The sequence below is a fragment of the Trachypithecus francoisi genome, unplaced genomic scaffold, assembly GCF_009764315.1.
Source record: "Trachypithecus francoisi isolate TF-2019V2 unplaced genomic scaffold, Tfra_2.0 Lachesis_group10, whole genome shotgun sequence".
NCBI lineage: Eukaryota > Metazoa > Chordata > Mammalia > Primates > Cercopithecidae > Trachypithecus > Trachypithecus francoisi.
Genome location: NW_022681455.1, coordinates 78,927,215 through 78,941,154, shown reverse-complemented (window position 1 = coordinate 78,941,154; position 13,940 = coordinate 78,927,215). Strand labels below are relative to the sequence as shown.

The 13,940-nt window shown below is 44.5% G+C and overlaps 1 protein-coding gene across 3 annotated transcripts in view; it reads left to right on the top strand.

Annotated features, from left to right (window-relative positions):
* Positions 1-13,940, top strand: part of VPS35L (VPS35 endosomal protein sorting factor like) — a 151,344-nt gene that overhangs the window by 109,374 nt on the left and 28,030 nt on the right. For all 3 annotated transcript variants that reach the window (XM_033217848.1, XM_033217847.1, XM_033217850.1), the window contains one exon: positions 8,285-8,424. In XM_033217848.1, coding sequence (XP_033073739.1) covers positions 8,285-8,424 — 140 coding nt within the window. The remainder of the gene's footprint in view (positions 1-8,284; positions 8,425-13,940) is intronic.

Genomic DNA, 13,940 nt, shown 5'->3' with positions numbered 1-13,940 from the left:
TCAGAATGCTCATCTGAAAAACTTCCAACAATACAGAAATGTAGGACTCTTAAAAAGTAAAAAGCCCCGAGATAAAAGTCTCCAATAATATGCTCTATCTTCCCACCCTACCCCCAAATCTGCTGTTAACAGTATGGACATCTTGATTTTTTTTCTTTTATATATCCATTTTAAAATATTCATTATTCTTATATGCTCTCAGCCTCTATTCTACTTGCCTTTCTCCTTCCCTCTCCCTTTATCTATATTCTCCTATATATATGTAGTTCCTTTTCCCCCTTAGAAATAAATGGAATTATGTCTTCTCCAGTGTTTTTCATAAGCCTTTTTTGGCTTCTCAGTAAATCTTGGCGTCAATCAATACCCTCTTTGTAATGGCTGTTTGGTATTCTGTTTCTTCTTTTTTTTATTTTTTGGAAGTGCTACAAATTATTTCTTCAAACGGCCTCCCTCTATTTTTTTCCTCCTCCAAACTCCTGTTGAAAAATATATGAACTCTTTGCAAGTTTTTGCTCTGGCAGACAATAAATAACCTGCATCTTAATTCTGAGCGTGTTGAAGCTCTCTGACAGTTGTCCAATTGGTATTTTAGCCTCTTAGAATGTTGAACTCCATTGTTCAGACAGAGGTGTATTCAGAGCCTCGGTGCACACGACAGATGCCAGTGGGGTTCCTCAGGTGGACGTGCCTGTGGGAGGTTACTGCCCCTGAATTATCTACAGGAGTTTGAAGAGGCCCCAGAGCACAGTATGGAGCTTTTTAAAGCCTTGAGAAGAAGAACCCTTGCAAGTGGACTGACTGGGGAGCTTCAAGCCTGAAGTCTGACTTATTTCGTGGAGAAGCTAATTAGAGAGGACCCTTCCAGCCATCCTCATGGTGCAGTGCAGAACAGCATCCCTGGTTGGTCCCCACGGAGTGTGTGTCACCCCTCAGCTTGGTGCTGGGCCTTACACATACACGGAACTGGGGTGGCCGCCCCTTAAACAGCAGGAGCATTAGAGTCCATGCAGTGTGTGGCCCTGTCCCCACTCGCATCTCCACCTTGTCCTACTCTGGTTAAATAGGAAGGGAGTAATTGTTTCGCCATTCTTCTGTTTTATACATTTCTAAGACTGAACACTTTACAGCAAACTTGTGTTGCCTTTGTATGTTCAAGAAAAAATATTTTTAGAAATTTAAGCCCAGGCAACATAGTGAGACCCCCGTCTGTACAAAATATGAATAAAAAAAAACTGAAAATAAAAAATTCGCCAGGCATGATGGTGCATGCCTGTAGTCCCAGCCACTTGGGAGGCTGAAGTGGGAGGGTTGCTCGAGCCCAGGAGGTCGAGGCAGGAGTGAGCTATGACGGTACCACTGCAATCCAGCCTGGGCAGCAGAGCAAGACCCTGTCTCAAAAAATAATAATAAAAATAGGCCAGGCACGGTGGCTCATGCCTGTAATCCTCACACTGTGGGAGGCAGAGACAGGCAGATCACCTGAGGTCAGGAGTTCGAGACCTGCCTGGCCAACATGGTGAAACGCCATCTCTACTAAAAAAAAATACAAAACTTAGCCAGGCATGCCGGGTCTGACCTGCAGACCCTGACCCAGTGACGGATGAAAGACTGACACAGATATTTTGGCTGTCAGCACGGCTAAGGGGCTCTGCTGCCTGAGTCCACAGCATTGGCCTCAATAAGCCGGCAAAGTTTGCATTTATTTAGTACAGATTAAATGACAAAAGTCTCAAGTAAACACCGCTAGAGGGTAATTAACATTGCGGACCTCTTGAGTAGAGAGCACTCACACACCCACAGATGATCAAAGGTCCATCTTAGGACCGCATGAGTAAACAAGCTATTTGGATAAACTCCCCCACATTCACTTATTTGCTCTTTTGCTATCAACTCAAGGTAAAGAGGATTAGACTGCCTTCAGCCATAGCCCTTTCCTAAAGCTTTTGTAAAACCTTCCTGCCTTCCAAGAAGGCTTGCATTTTTCCTATGATTTTCTCTTACAATTTCTCCCACTACCCTAACCGAGCACCTACAAGGCCATGGCAGCAGACGCCTGTAATCCCATTTACTCGAGAGGGTGAGGCGGGAGAATTGCTTGAACTCAGGAGGCAGAGGTTGCAGTGAGCCGAGATCACACCGCTGCACTTTAACCTGGGAGGCAGAGCAAGACTCTACCTCAAAAATATATAATAATAATAATAATAATAAGCCAGGCACGGTGGCTCATGGCTGTAATCCCAGCACTTTGGGAGGCCGAGGCGGGTCACCTGAGGTCAGGAGTTCGAGATCAGCCTGACCAACATGGAGAAACCCCGTCTCTACTAAAAATACAAAATATTAGCCGGGCGTGGTGCCTCATGCCTATAATCCCAGCTATTCGGGAGGCTGAGGCAGGAGAATCGCTTGAACCCAGGAGGTGGAGGTTGTGGTGAGCCAAGATTGCGCCTTTGCACTCCAGCCTGGGCAACAAGAGCAAAGTCTCAATAATAATAATAATAATAATAAATTTCAATTAAAATTCCAAGACAGTAACCTATCAGTAAGTGAAAAATTTGGTGTCCATCCTCATCTACCACTCCAGTATTACACCTAATAGTTTGGCATTTATCTTGCCTGACCTTTCTGTGCATCTACATAAGTTTGTATATTTTTTTTCCTTTGCAAAGATAGGCTGACACGTATACAGCTGTATGATTTTTTGTCCTTTTTTTTCTTTTTTCCCCCGCCACCCCTCCGATTTTTTGTATTTTATATGTCATAGATATCTTTATACCTCAAATATATCTCAAAACATATAGATCTGCCTTATTCTCTTTATTAGCTATATTACTTGCTTGGTGCAGCAGTGAAATAATTTCTTTTCTTTTCTTTTTTTTTTTACATTTTGGAACTTTAGGCTGTTTTCATTTTTTCTTCAAATGATCTTAGAGTTGATATAAAGATAGATATCTTCATCCAAAGGGAACAATTGAGCCAATCCTTGATAGTAGCTAGGCAGCATGAATAATCAAAACATACAGTTTACCTCACATCTTCAACTAAGCCCTTATTTGCAGCTTCTGTCTGCATCTCACCCTTTCCCATAGCTATTTGCTTGTGACATATATTTTGGAGTCCATCTGTGGGGTTTTAGTGGCTTTGTGTTCTGAGTGTTTGATTTTTTCCTGTCCTTGCAGAAGTTTCCCGAATATCATGTTCTTTCAGTGATCCACAGACCATTTGAAACCACTCAGGTTAAGAACAAGAGAGCCTGAAACTTCAGATGGAAAATGTCAAATGTGATATTTGCCAATGAGCATCCCTGGCTTTTACTCATCATATATACAAAATGATGAGGTAGGCTGTCCCCATATTTTTAGCAAGGACCCCAACAATTCTTACAACAGAGCACTCCAGCGGTACCACAGTGCTCTTGCAAATATGGGAACGGTGGCTGTGTTTGTGGAGTTTCTCTTACTACGAATATGGGGACGGTGGCTGTGTTTCTGGAGTTTCTCTTACTACGAATATGGGGACGGTGGCTGTGTTTGCTCTCTGCCTGGCAGAGAGCAGTGCTGTGAGACGCATCAATTGCTGTGTGGAAAGAAGGATAGGATGCTGCTTGAAAAAGTGAAGTGCCTACCCAAGGAAAAGGGGTCTCAAATACAGTGAACTATAGTGTTGGGGTCAGCAAGGCCTGAGTGGGGTTTTTCTGGTTTGGGTTTTGCCTTGAAGATAGGATATGCAATGATCGTTCTGAGATATTGGAAATATAAGCAAAAAAAAAAAAGCGGGGGGATATGGAAAAGAAACATGGATGTCCCAGCTGGGCACGGTGGCTCACGCCTGTAATCTCAGCACTTTGGGAGGCCAAGGCAGCCGGATCACCTGAGGCCTGGAGTTCAAGACCATCCTGCCCAACATGGTAAAACCCCGTCTGTACTAAAAATACAAAAATTAGCCTGGCATGGTGGCATGTGCCTGTAGTCTCAGCTACTCGGGAGGCTGAGGCAGGAGAATCTCTTGAACCCGGGAGGCAGAGGCTGCAATGAGCTGAGATCACACCACTGCATTCCAGCCTGGGCGACAGAGTTCATCTCAAAAAAAAAAAAAAAAAAGAGCCCCAGAGGACTTGGGTGGAGGAAACCTAGTCCATGTACTTGCTGCTTTTCCCTTCCTCTAGTGGAACCAGGACAATATATATTTTTTCCTTTTCAAAAAAATGTGTGTGGGTACATAGTAAGTATATATCTTTACAAGGTACATGAGATGTTTTGATTCAGGCAGGCAGTGTATAATAATTTCATCCTAGAGAATGGGGTATCCATCCCCTCAAGCATTTATCCTTTGTGCTACAAACAATTCAGTTATATTCTTTCAGTTATTTTTAAATGTACAATTAAATTATTGACTAGAGTCACCGTGTTGTGCTATCAAATACTAGGTCTTATTCATTCATTCTGACTATTTTTATTTTGTACGCAGTAACCATTCCCACTTCCCACCATGCACCACCACTACCCTTCCCAGCCTCTGGTAACCATCCTTCTACTCTCTGTCTCCATGGGCTCAACTGTTTTTATTTTAAGCTCCCACAAATTAGTGAGAACATGCAAAGTTTGCCTTCCTGTGCCTGGTTTAATTCACTTAACATAATGCCCTCCAGTTTCACCCATGTTGTTGCAAATGACAGAATCTCCTTTTTTATGGCTGCATAGTACTCCATTATGTATATGTACCACATTTTCTTTATCTATTTGTCTGTTGATGGACATTAGATTGCCTCCAAATCTTGGCTGTTGTGAACATTGCTGCAACAAACAGGAGTGCAGATATCTCTTCGATATACTGATTTCCTTTCCTCTGGGTGTATATCCAGCAGTGGGATTGCTGGATCATATGGTAGCTCTATTTTTAGTTTTTTCAGGAACCTCCAAATTGTTCTCCATAGTAGTTGTATTAACTTAACATTTGCACCAGCAGCGTGTGAGGGGTCCCCTTTTCTCCACATTCTCACCAGCATTTGTCATTGCCTGTCTTTTGGATAAAAGCCATTTTAACTGGGGTATGATGATATATCATTATAGTTTTCATTTGCATTTTTCTGATCAATGATGTTGAGCACCTTTTCATATGCTTGTTTGCCATTTGTATTTTTTTTTTTTTGAGAAACATCTATTCAAATCTTTTGCCCTTTTTAAAAATCGGATTATTAGATTTTTTTCCTATAGAGTTGTTTGAGCTCCTTATGTTCTGGTTATTAATCCTTTATCAGATGGGTAGTTTGCAGATATTTTCTCCCATTCTGTGGGTTCTCTTTTCACTTTGTTGATTGTTTCCTTTGCTGTGCAGAAGCTTTTTAACTTGATGTGATCCCATTTGTCCATTTTTGCCTTGGTCCTCTGTGCTTGTGGGGTATTACTCAAAAAGGGGACAATATTCTTTACTACTGGGAATCTGAGTTCTCCTTTTTCTATAGGTCTTTAAAAAAATCCACTATATCTTAAATTATCTTCCATGGCTCTTAATAGCTACAAAACAGTGTTACATGAAGTTGACATGATTATTCTGAACTTTAAACTATGAGGATAAACTGCTCTCACATGCGGTAGGATTTGATTTCTAATTACTAAGATAAGATTGAGAAGGTCTCCAGGCAATATTTTCTATATGGGGCAAGTCTTCTGAGGATAGAACTAAACATCTGCTTTGGAACCCCGCATGCCCCAACCTTTAAATAACTATTTATTTTAGCTCCCTCCTTTGGAGTGGAAACTGGGCGGGGTGGGTGAGAGGAGCCAAGTTCTGGGGACAAAGCTGCTCTCTTTTTCATGAGGCATAATAATAGGCACATTCTCTGCGCCAGTCAGTAACAAACACATAAATAGAAAAAAAAAAATAGTCTTTCAAGTTGCTCTGAGAAGAATTTGCATTCCCACTGAGAACCTTGTTTCATGATATACTTACTTCACTGTGGGACTGCCAGAGGACTAAGGAAATGAACTGCTTAAAGATAGGCCCTGGGAGCCCCTGTAGGTTCCATAAGTAGGGCCATGTCTTTTTTCTTTTTTTTCTTTTTTTCTTTTCTTTTTTTTTTTTTTTGCGACAGAGTCTTGCTCTGTTGCCCAGGCTGGAGTGTGGTGGCATGATCTCAGCTCACTGCAACCTCTGACTTCCAGGTTCAAATGATCCTTCTGCCTCAGCCTCCCGAGTAGCTGGAATTACAGGCATGTGCCAACACACCAAGCTAATTTTTGTGTTTTTAGTAGAGATAGGGTTTCACCATGTTGCCCAGGCTAGTCTCAAACTCTTGACCTCAAGTGATCCACCCACCTCAGCCTCCCAAAGTGCTGAGATCACAGGCGTGAGCCACTGTGCCCAGTTGGGCCATGTCTTACTAGTGGTCACAAGATAGAAGACCCTACAGGCTCTGACCCTTTCTGGAAGGTTTCTCTATCAGAACCGACGTCAGGTGGCTTTTCCTCAAACCCCATATTTAATGTCACTCCCCAAAACAATTGAGATAAGTGGATGCATAGACCAAAATACGTAACAGGTTTAGAAAATAAGTGTTGGCCCAATGCAGTGACTCACGCCTGTAATCCCAGCACTTTAGGAGGCCGAGCCGGGCAGATCTCTTGAACTCAGGAGTTTGAGACCAGCCTGGGCAACATGGTGAAACCCCATTTCTACAAAAAATACAAAAATTAGCCAGGGATGGTGGGCGCACTCCTGTAGTCCCAGCTACTGGGGAGACTGAGGTAGGAGGACGGCTGGAGCCCAGGAGGCAGAGGCTGCAGTGAGTCGAGATCATGCCATTGCACTTCAGCCTGGGCAACAGAGCAAGACCCTGTCTGGAAAACAAAAAACAAAAAAAACACACACACAGAAAAGAAAAAAAATTAGTTGTTAATTAGTATGATCATGTTGGTCTCATTGCCACAGTTTATGTTGTCAACACTTTCTCTCACTTTTTTTCACCTGTTTGTGCACCTGCCCATGACAGTACCCTGTTCACAGTTGGTGCTTAATAAATATGGAACGGGTTTGAGTTTGGGGTTTGGGAGACAGCCAGGCGAGGAAGCTTCCAGAGCAGAGCAACTTGACTCAGAAAGCTTTACAAGGAGTGTCTTTCTGTGACATGTTTCTTTTTTTTCCCCCTCTCCTTTGAAGAAGGAAGAGATGGCAAAACTCCACCATCCGTCTTCAGACACATACTCTTCTCATTAAACGCAGGCCTTTCTTCCCAGGAAAGTGAGCATTTGCTGTTGCATTTGCCCCCCTGATGTGCTGGCCGGTGTTCCTGTTTTCATTCAGGATGCTGTTCACCCCTACAGTGTTCTCTTTGCATCACTGGAAGTCGTTTTGGAGTAGAAGTCCATTTGGACCATGAAAACATTTGATCTTGTCGGATAGTTTAAAATTTCATTTGTCAGGTCAATGTTTTGATTGTTTTGACCTTGAGGCTTTTTCTCACAGTCAATACCTTGGCAGTTTTAGAAGGAACTTTCTCTCCCTCTCTGTCTTCCCCTCCACCTCCCATCCTTCCTGCTCTCCTTCATCCCTTCCACCCCATCTCTATCCTGTTGTGCACACACATTCTCTCTCCACTCCTTTTCTTCCTCTCTTGCTCCCTTTGAAGTCTCCTTGTTTTACAGATTTTTTTCATAGCTCTTTAAGTATGTTCATTTCCCAAACGATTATATGGAGCTGATGTTACTCAATCAGAAGTCTTTAAGCTGTGTGTGTGTGTGTGTGTGTGCTGTGTTCCTTCAGACATTTTGATGGCTATTTAACAAAAATGGTGTACACTAGAATAGATTCAAACAGACACGGGTTTGAGCTGCAGCTCCACCACCAACACTGGAACTTCCTACGTACACAGGACACGGTTGCGGGATGAATTGCTTCTCTTTCCTTCCCTTATTTCTCATCTGTGAAGTACACTTGTCAACAGCACCCTCCTCGCGTGGTAGACATGAGAATTCAATGAACCAATCCAAGTTGAGCCTTTAGCCCAGGCAACTGTCATTTCTAGACTTTTTACAAAAATTTGCAACCTGCTTTTTTCATTTAATAACCTAAAGGCAATTTGACGGAGGTTCTCTGAGCTGAAGCACTGCTCTGTCAAGCAGATATTCCTCCAGCTTCATCATAGTTTGCAGAAACCCTCTGCTAGGACCTGCCCTCGGCACGGCCTGACTTCCACCTAACTCTCCAGACTGGCCTTCAGGCCATGTGAAGAAGAAAGCCAACTGAATTTCCCAGAGTTCTAATACACTGACTTTTATCTTCTGTCTTGCAGCTGATGCTTTTTTCAAAGCCGCTATAAGCCTCATTCCGGAAGTTCCAAAGATGATTAATATCGACGGGAAGATGCGGCCGTCGGAACCGTTCCTGCTGGAATTCCTCTGCAATTTCTTTTCTACCTTATTAATAGTTCCGGTACGTTTCCTCACCAGAACCATAGGACATGTCTTCCTTTGACCTGCCTTATAATATTATATGTGTTCTTAGACCTAAAACTGCAGGAACATTCTATCTAATATCTTTGTGTTGGTTTTCCAGTTAGGTATTTGAATTGCTTCCTAAATTTTCTATTCTTGCTGGGTGGGGATCATACTATAATAGTAGAGGTACTATGTCAACTCAGGCTGCAATTACCAAGTGCCGTAGACTGGGGGCTTAAACAACATTTATTTCTCAGAATTCTAAAAGCTGGACGTCTGAGATCAGGGTGCCAGCCTGGTTGGGTTCTAGTGAGGACCCACTTCCAGGTTGCAGACAACCATCTTCTCTCTCTCTCTCTCTCTTTTTTGAGATGGAGTTTCACTATTGTTGCCCAGGCTGGAATGCAATGGCGTGATTTTGGCTCACTTCAACCTCCACTCCCGGGTTCAAGCGATTCTCCTGCCTCAGCCTCCCAAGTAGCTGGGATTACAGGCACCTGCCACCACACCTGGCTAAGTTTTGTATTTTTAGTAGAGACAGGGTTTCACCATGTTATCCAGGCTGGTCTTGAACTCCTGACCTCAGGTCATCCGCCTGCCTTGGCCTCCCACAGTGCTGGGATTACAGGTGTGAGCCACCGTGCCTGGCCTTTTTGTGTGTTTGTTTAGGAGTCTCGCTCTGTCACCCAGGCTGGAGTGCAGTGGTGCAGTTATAGCTCACTGCAGCCTTGAACTCCTAGGCTCAAGCGATTCTCCCACCTTAGCCTCCTGGGACTACCAGGAGGCTAAGATGAGCAGCTGGGACTACCAGCTCATCTTCCCGTTATGTCCTCATGTGACAGAAAGCAAAAGCAAGGACAAGCTCTCTGGCCTTTTGAGCAATTGGTCCTCTGGGACCTAATTACCTCCCAAGGGCCGCACCTCCAAATACTATCACATTGGGATTAGGGTCTCGTATGAATTTGCAGGGGGATGCAAACATTTAGTCCACTGTGCTCTCTATACTGCAAAGGCAGAGGTGTCGCTCAGTGGGGAGCACAGGCCTTGGAACCAAGATGCCCGGCATGGAATCCTGGCCCATCCTTCTTCCAGCTCTACGTTCTTGGGCAATAATATAACATCCCTGTGCTGCAGTTTCCTTGTCTATAAAATGAGGATAAGAACTGTCACTTCTCTGGGTTGCCGTGAATATTAAGTTAGTGAGTACTCACAAGGTCAGAACAGTGCCTCTGCGCATAGTAAACTTTCTAGAAAGCACTGAGAAGGTGGCGACAAAGTTATTTTGATGGCAAATAACAGAAGCTAAAGATAGCAGAAATTAAGAGGGGCACTGTTGGAAGGATGCTGGGTTTTTCGTGGAATGGAAGAGATGTACAGCCAGGCTTGAGTTGGAAAGAATGAGGCCACTCTCGGGACCCAGCAGGAGGAATTCCTGGACCCTCCCTAGCAAGGGTCCTTGTAACTTGCAGTCCACCTACTCCCTGGGGGTCTGGCAGAGTGACATGAATTTGGATGAGGGAAATGACAGCTTTATTTTAACAAACGTCTGAGTGAAATTTACCTTTCACTCGATGAATTACAGGCAAAAAGCTACAGTAGTAGTAGCAGTAGCTGGGAGTTTGTCACCAAAATAAATCAACAAATATGTTCACATCACATTTCAGATGTGAAAGATATTTCAGAAGATTCTTTGTGTTCTTCTTCCTTTAAAAGCACAGCAGTTATTAAGCTGATTGCTAGAGCTGTTAATGCATTCACAAAGAAGCAATAGATTACAGTATCACAAATGCATGGAAAAAATATTTTGCCAGCTGTATTTTAGTGTAATTGGTTATCTTTGTAGTCTTACATGTTTTATTTGCTGCATTAAAAATAATATTCCAAGGGCCGGGCACTGTGGCTCATGCCTATATCCCAGCACTTTGGGAGGTGGAGTCAGGCAGATCACCTGAGGTCAGGAGTTTGAGACCAGCCTGGCCAACATGGCAAAACCCCGTATCTACTAAAAGTACAAAAATTAGCCGGGCGTGGTGGTGGGCACCTGCAATCTCAGCTACTTAGGAGGCTGAGGCAGGAGAATCGCTTGAACCCAGGAGGCGGAGGTTGCAGTGAGCCGAGATTACACAGTAGGTTGAAATAGGATCACAAATCAGCATTTTTAAAATAATCTATTTGTTTTATTTTGAGACAGGGTCTTGCTGTATGCCTAGGCTGAGCTCCTGGGCTAAAGTGATCCTCCTGCCTCAGCCTCCCATGTAGCTGGGCCAACAGGCATGCACCACCACGCCTGGCTAATTTTTTAAAATGTTTTATAGAGGTGCATTCTCACTACATTTCCCAGGCTCGTCTTGAACTCCTGACCTCAAGCAATCTTCCTCCCTCAGCCTCCCCAGTACCTGGGATTACAGGTGGAATCAACCATGTTTGGCAGATGGGCATTTTTAAAAGTCCCCTCAGTGATTCAGGGGTAAGTGGTCCTAGGACCATACTTTGAGAAACATCACCCTGAACTTGAGCCATAAAAGTGCCTGAGCTCCAGTGGATCAGGTTCCTTTTTGGGGTGATGATATGCTCTAAAATTGACTGTACTGATGATCGCACAACTCTGTGAATATCCTAACAATCACTGAATTGTACATTTCAGCAGGTGTACTGTTTGGTATGTGAATTATATCTCAGTAAAGCTGAGAAAGCAGAAAGTGACTCAGCTTCTGACTCTCCCTGTTCAGATTCCAAGTTCTCAGAGAGAGAGGGGAGCGAGCTCGGGAGGCCAGGCTCAAGGACTGCGGACACAGCTTCAGGATAGGGGCCTCTTGGTGTCCTGCAGGGAGGATAGGCGGCACCCCAAGACGGGGCAGCATGCAGCGGCATCTTCTAGAGCTCCTTCACTTGACACTTGATGTCACTGTTTTCAGATCTCCGTATTAGTACTTTGTAAGTTTCTCTCTTTGGGTAAACTAGTCATTTATCAAGCGAGAAGGCAAAAGAGTAAAATCAGGGTTTTGAATTCAGCAGTTGGTGAAAGTCATTGTTCACTGATGAATCGGGACGCACTCAGCATCTGCAGGTGAAGAATCACTAGAGGCTTTTTGAAAAGGCTTCTCAGATTCAGAAGCTTCTGTTCGGTCCCGACCCGAAGACTTCATAGCGCTGAGACCTTGGGAAAGTTTGTAACTCCTCAGAGCTTCAGTTGTTACCTTCCTAAGGTGTCATCGCAGTGCCCACCTCAAGTGACTCCTGTGAGGGTTTAAATGATAGCTGGGAGAGTGCTTTGTAAACCTGGATCTCCGTCCCTGGGATTACAGATTGATGTCTGGAGGGCAGATCCAGCCGGTAGACATGTAGACAGACACTTGCTGGCCATGTCCTGATGGAGAACATTTGGAATGAGTTTCCTACATTTAAAAATGGGTAGATCACAGAAAATCCCAGATTTGCATCTCCCCTTGAAAAATCAGGTCCTATCACGTGGGGCCCGCATGCTGCGACCTGGCCAGTTGGCCACAGCTGGGTACCAGCTGCCCTATGCAGGTGGCATGTGCCTTTCTCTCCAGTTTTCCTGGGCACCTCTGGACCCCTCAACCCCATTTCTGTTGTCCATTTGGCCCCTTAGGCATTTGTGGAAAGCGCTCCTGTTCTCAGCAGATTTGAGTTATTATTCCTTGTAGCATTACATGTGGTTTTGCTGGGGTTTAGTAATGATATGAGACAAAGAATAGCTGCAGTTCACGACACCTCACTAGGTGCCCCATGCCTTGCTAACGCCACTCTTTTTTTTTTTTTTTTTTTGAGACGGAGTCTCGCTCTGTGGCCCAAGCTGGAGTGCAGTGGCCGGATCTCAGCTCACTGCAAGCTCCGCCTCCCGGGTTCACGCCATTCTCCTGCCTCAGCCTCCTGAGTAGCTGGGACTACAGGCGCCCGCCACCTCGCCCGGCTAGTTTTTTGTACTTTTTAGGAGAGACGGGGTTTCACCGTGTTAGCCAGGATGGTCTCGATCTCCTGACCTTGTGATCCGCCCGCCTTGGCCTCCCAAAGTGCTGGGATTACAGGCTTGAGCCACCACGCCCGGCCTAACACCACTCATTAATACTCACTCCTGGGAGTCCTCCTGGCAAGCTCCCCAAGGTAGGAGTCATTGCACCTTTTTCACTAAGGAAACCTGAGCCAGAGGACCCTTGCAATGTGCCTGAGGTCACAAAGCTTATAAGTAGCAGAGCTGGGATTCAAACCCAGGGCTGCACTACTTCAGAGCCTGTCCTGCATGACCTAAGCTGGAAACGTTTGCAGTGTGCCTTATTTGCTCAAGTTCATTGAGCACTAGCAACCCTATATCCCTCCTTGTGGGACGCAGCATTAGTAACTACTCCCAGATGCTACAGGATGCTTAGCCTGAATAGCCAGGGCTGAGAGCCGAATAAACTCCCAGGTGATGCGATGAGCCACACCTGAGCCATACGCACTATATGAGTAGATCTGGCATGAATAAGACTCCCACATCTCACTTCTTCCCACATCTCACTTCTACCTGCTTCAATTTTTTTCCTTTTTTTTTTTTTTTGGAGAATCTTACTCTGTCACCCAGGCTGCAATGCAGTGCGCGATCTCCACTCACTGTAACCTCTGCCTCCTGGGTTAAAGCAATTCTCCTGCCTCAGCCTCCCAAGTAGCTGAGACTACAGGCGCCCTCCACCACACCTGGCTAATTTTTTTTGTCTTTTAGTAAAGACGGGGTTTCATCATGTTGGCCAGGCTGGTCTCGAACTCCTGAGCTCAAGTGATCTGCCTGCCTTGGCCTCCCAAAGTGCTGGGATTTGTGCTGGGATTACAGACGTGAGCCTCTGCATGCAGCCTACTCAGTTCAAATTACTTGTTACCTTTCAGGTCACAGCTTTTATTTTAGTTTTATTATATTGGGGTGAGAACACAAGGTGAGCTCTACCGGCTTAATCGGTTTTTACGTGTACAATACATTACTGTTGACTTAGGAACTGTGCTGTATAGCAGATCTCTAGAGCTTATTCATAATTGAAACTGTCCATTGGTTAGTAATTCTTCATTTCCCTACCCCTGCCCCCTGTAAACACCACTCCACTCTCTGATTCTATGAATCTGACTATTTTAGATACTTTCTTTGTATGTGGACTCATGCAGTATTCGTCTTCCTGCAACTGGCTTACTTCACATAGCTTAATGCTTTCAAGGGTCATCCATGTTGTTGCACATGGCAGGATTTCCTTCTTTTTTAAGGCTAAATAATATTCCATTTGCATATGTATCACTTTTTTTTGTTTGTTTTGTTTTTGTTTTTTTGAGACAGGATCTCACTCTGTTATCCAGGCTGGAGTGCAGTGGCATGATCACACTTGCGGCATCAACCTTGACCTCCTGGGCTCAAATATTGTCCCAACTCAGCCTCTTTGAATAGTTGGGACCACATAGGCAAGCCACCGTGCCCATCTAATTTTTGATTTTTTGTGATGACAAGGTCTCACTGTTTTTCCCAGGCTGGTC